The sequence below is a fragment of the Montipora capricornis genome, chromosome 7, assembly GCF_036669925.1.
Source record: "Montipora capricornis isolate CH-2021 chromosome 7, ASM3666992v2, whole genome shotgun sequence".
NCBI lineage: Eukaryota > Metazoa > Cnidaria > Anthozoa > Scleractinia > Acroporidae > Montipora > Montipora capricornis.
The window spans coordinates 14100060-14102559 of record NC_090889.1 but is presented as its reverse complement, the minus strand read 5'-3'; the positions used below and the strand labels follow the sequence as shown (position 1 = coordinate 14102559).

Below are 2500 nucleotides of genomic sequence, written 5' to 3'. Positions count from 1 at the left end.
GCCATTGGAAAAAAAGACTCAGGGCATTCAGTGTAGTCTACAGAGAGAGTTTTTCACCACTTCCACTCCCTGCCAAAGCGGGGACGAGGAATCAGATCCAGAGGAAGACATGGAAACTGATGACGATCCATCGTACGTCCCTGACCCAGATGATGAAGTGGAAGAGGATCCCGCTTTTGACGGCTTTGACGATCTAAAATACGAGTGAGTTTGAGAAAGACACATTTGTGAAATACAGACATGATTGCTAAACAAAAAAAATCCTAAACGGTCTTGTTTTTCGTTTTATAGGAAATCTCCTAAGGATGCCCCTGCTCATCAACAAAACCTGTTTTTGGTTGCGGAATCATCACTTCTTTCTTAATTTCAATTTTGCCCTGTCTGCAATTCAGAATGCGATGCAGTAGTTTCAACACGAGCTGGAACGAAGATAACAGTGGAACAAAAATGCTTGTCTTGCACTCATGGCAAATTTTGGGATTCACAACCCTCAGTTGGAGATAACCCTGTTGGGAACATCGTGATGTCCTCCGCAATTCTCTTTGGCGGTGGGTGCCCAACGAAATTCCTAACAATTATGCAGCATATGAGAGTTCCTACCATTGCCTACTCAACATTTATGCACCACCAGAGATCATATCTACATCCCGCAGTGGAAAGAACATACAGGCAGCGGCAAGCTACCCTGCTAAATGAAATAAAATCCGAAGGGAGAGAGTTATTAGTCGGCGGAGATGGTCGCTGTGACAGCCATGGCCATTCAGCTAAGTATGGGTCTTACTCCCTCATGGATCTCGAGCAGAGCAAAATCGTAGATTCCCAGTTGGTGCAGGTTTGTAAATAATGAACTTTACTGGTGCAGAACAATATAAGCTACTCTCGCCTAGTAGTTCAAATTCACAATTTTATGTCGATCTTAATTGCAACGTGAACTAGGACACATTTTTCTCGTTCTGCACTCAACAGAGTAACGAGGTGAAAAATTCAGCAGCCATGGAAACGGAGGGACTCGAACGATGTCTCAACTATCTAACGGATGAGGGGCTGTCTGTAAACACTCTGGTAACTGACAGGCATGTACAGATCCGAAAGTACACGAGAGAGAGATGGCCTGCAGTGAAGCACCGGTTGGATGGCTGGCATGTTGGAAAAGGTGCGTTTATGTACAGCTCTATATGCATGTACACGTGCTTGTTCATGTGAAGGAAGCAATATCAAGTGACTTCAATAATCACACTGCACGTTGTAATTATTATTCCAGGTATAGAATAAAAATCGATGCCCTTGCCAAGAAGAAAGACTGCCCTGTTCTTCAAAAGTGGAAGAAGAGTGTCGTTAACCACATGTATTGGTGTGCTGCATCAAACATACAGGACACAAAAATCCACTGTTCCCAAACTGTCTTCACGGCAGGTTGCACGGCAGAGAAACAATTATCTGTCTTGAGTGAGTATGATGCAGTTCAATTTCTTTTATTTTAAAGGCACACCACCTTTTGAGAAAATGACGGAACTTCTGACGAAGGTTTCTCTTGTAAAGCATGTCAGGCAGATGTCAGGACAACATGCCACCTCATCTCTGGAGGCATTCCATTCCGTGCAAAATCACTTTGCTCCGAAACGCCTTGCGTTTTCCTATCACGGGATGACAAGCAGGTGGTACACAATAGAACACTACAGTTAGCATTAGGTGTCAATAGACAAATAAAGAGATCCTGAAATGCCCAAAGATTTATTTGTATACATAAAACCTTTGAACGAGCCGTACAAACTTAACGTAAATACAAACTGAATGATAATATTTTTGTAATTTAGAATGCAAGGCCTTGAAAGACAACCATATCGATAACTTGTGCGTTGACCTAATTGAAAATTAACTGTGTTAGGTTGCAGATAGCGATCCTGCACTTTAACGAGAACAGCAATCGCGAAAACGCCACATTAAAAGATGGTTCTGAACGAGTGAACATTGCCTTTACAAAAGTACAAGAAAGGAGAACACATGGTCAAAAAGGTTTTAGTCAAATGCACCTACAGTAAGTTTAATTTCTCTCTCCATAACGATTATAGACTAAATCGACTTGCCCTGAAGACAATTATGACCCCCGATCTTATTTCACTTGTCTTAAACTGTATACATGTTTCTGTAACACATCTGTTTTTACATCGCTTCGTTATCCTTTTGCACAGAATATGTTGTCCATCTCAAGGAAATGGTATTGAAGATTCTCCAGGGACAGGAGAGCAGTGTCTTGGCAAGATCTGCTGCTCCACGTTCATTGTCATCTGACTATAATCGCCCTGACAAGAATACTGCAGTCAGCACAATGAAATCACGATTTAAGAAGTGATACAGTTCTCGCCGATTGTCTGATTGACTTTGCTATCTGCGCGGAACATCTGGCACTTTTACACTTTGTAAACCGGAGCAAACACAAATTAGATTTAATCATTTTATATATTTCATTTAGCAATTAACCCAGGCGTGTAAAAGCACGAGG

The 2500-nt window shown here is 41.8% G+C and overlaps 2 protein-coding genes across 2 annotated transcripts in view; one reads left to right on the top strand and one right to left on the bottom strand.

Annotated features, from left to right (window-relative positions):
* The window catches only part of LOC138055682 (uncharacterized), a 945-nt gene extending 737 nt beyond the window's left edge, over window positions 1-208 (top strand). The window contains exon 3 of the mRNA XM_068901565.1: window positions 1-208. This exon is cut by the window's left edge and continues 11 nt beyond it. Within this exon, the coding sequence (XP_068757666.1) occupies window positions 1-208 (208 nt within the window).
* The window catches only part of LOC138058234 (protocadherin Fat 4-like), a 78261-nt gene that overhangs the window by 65228 nt on the left and 10533 nt on the right, over window positions 1-2500 (bottom strand). The window lies entirely within an intron of this gene.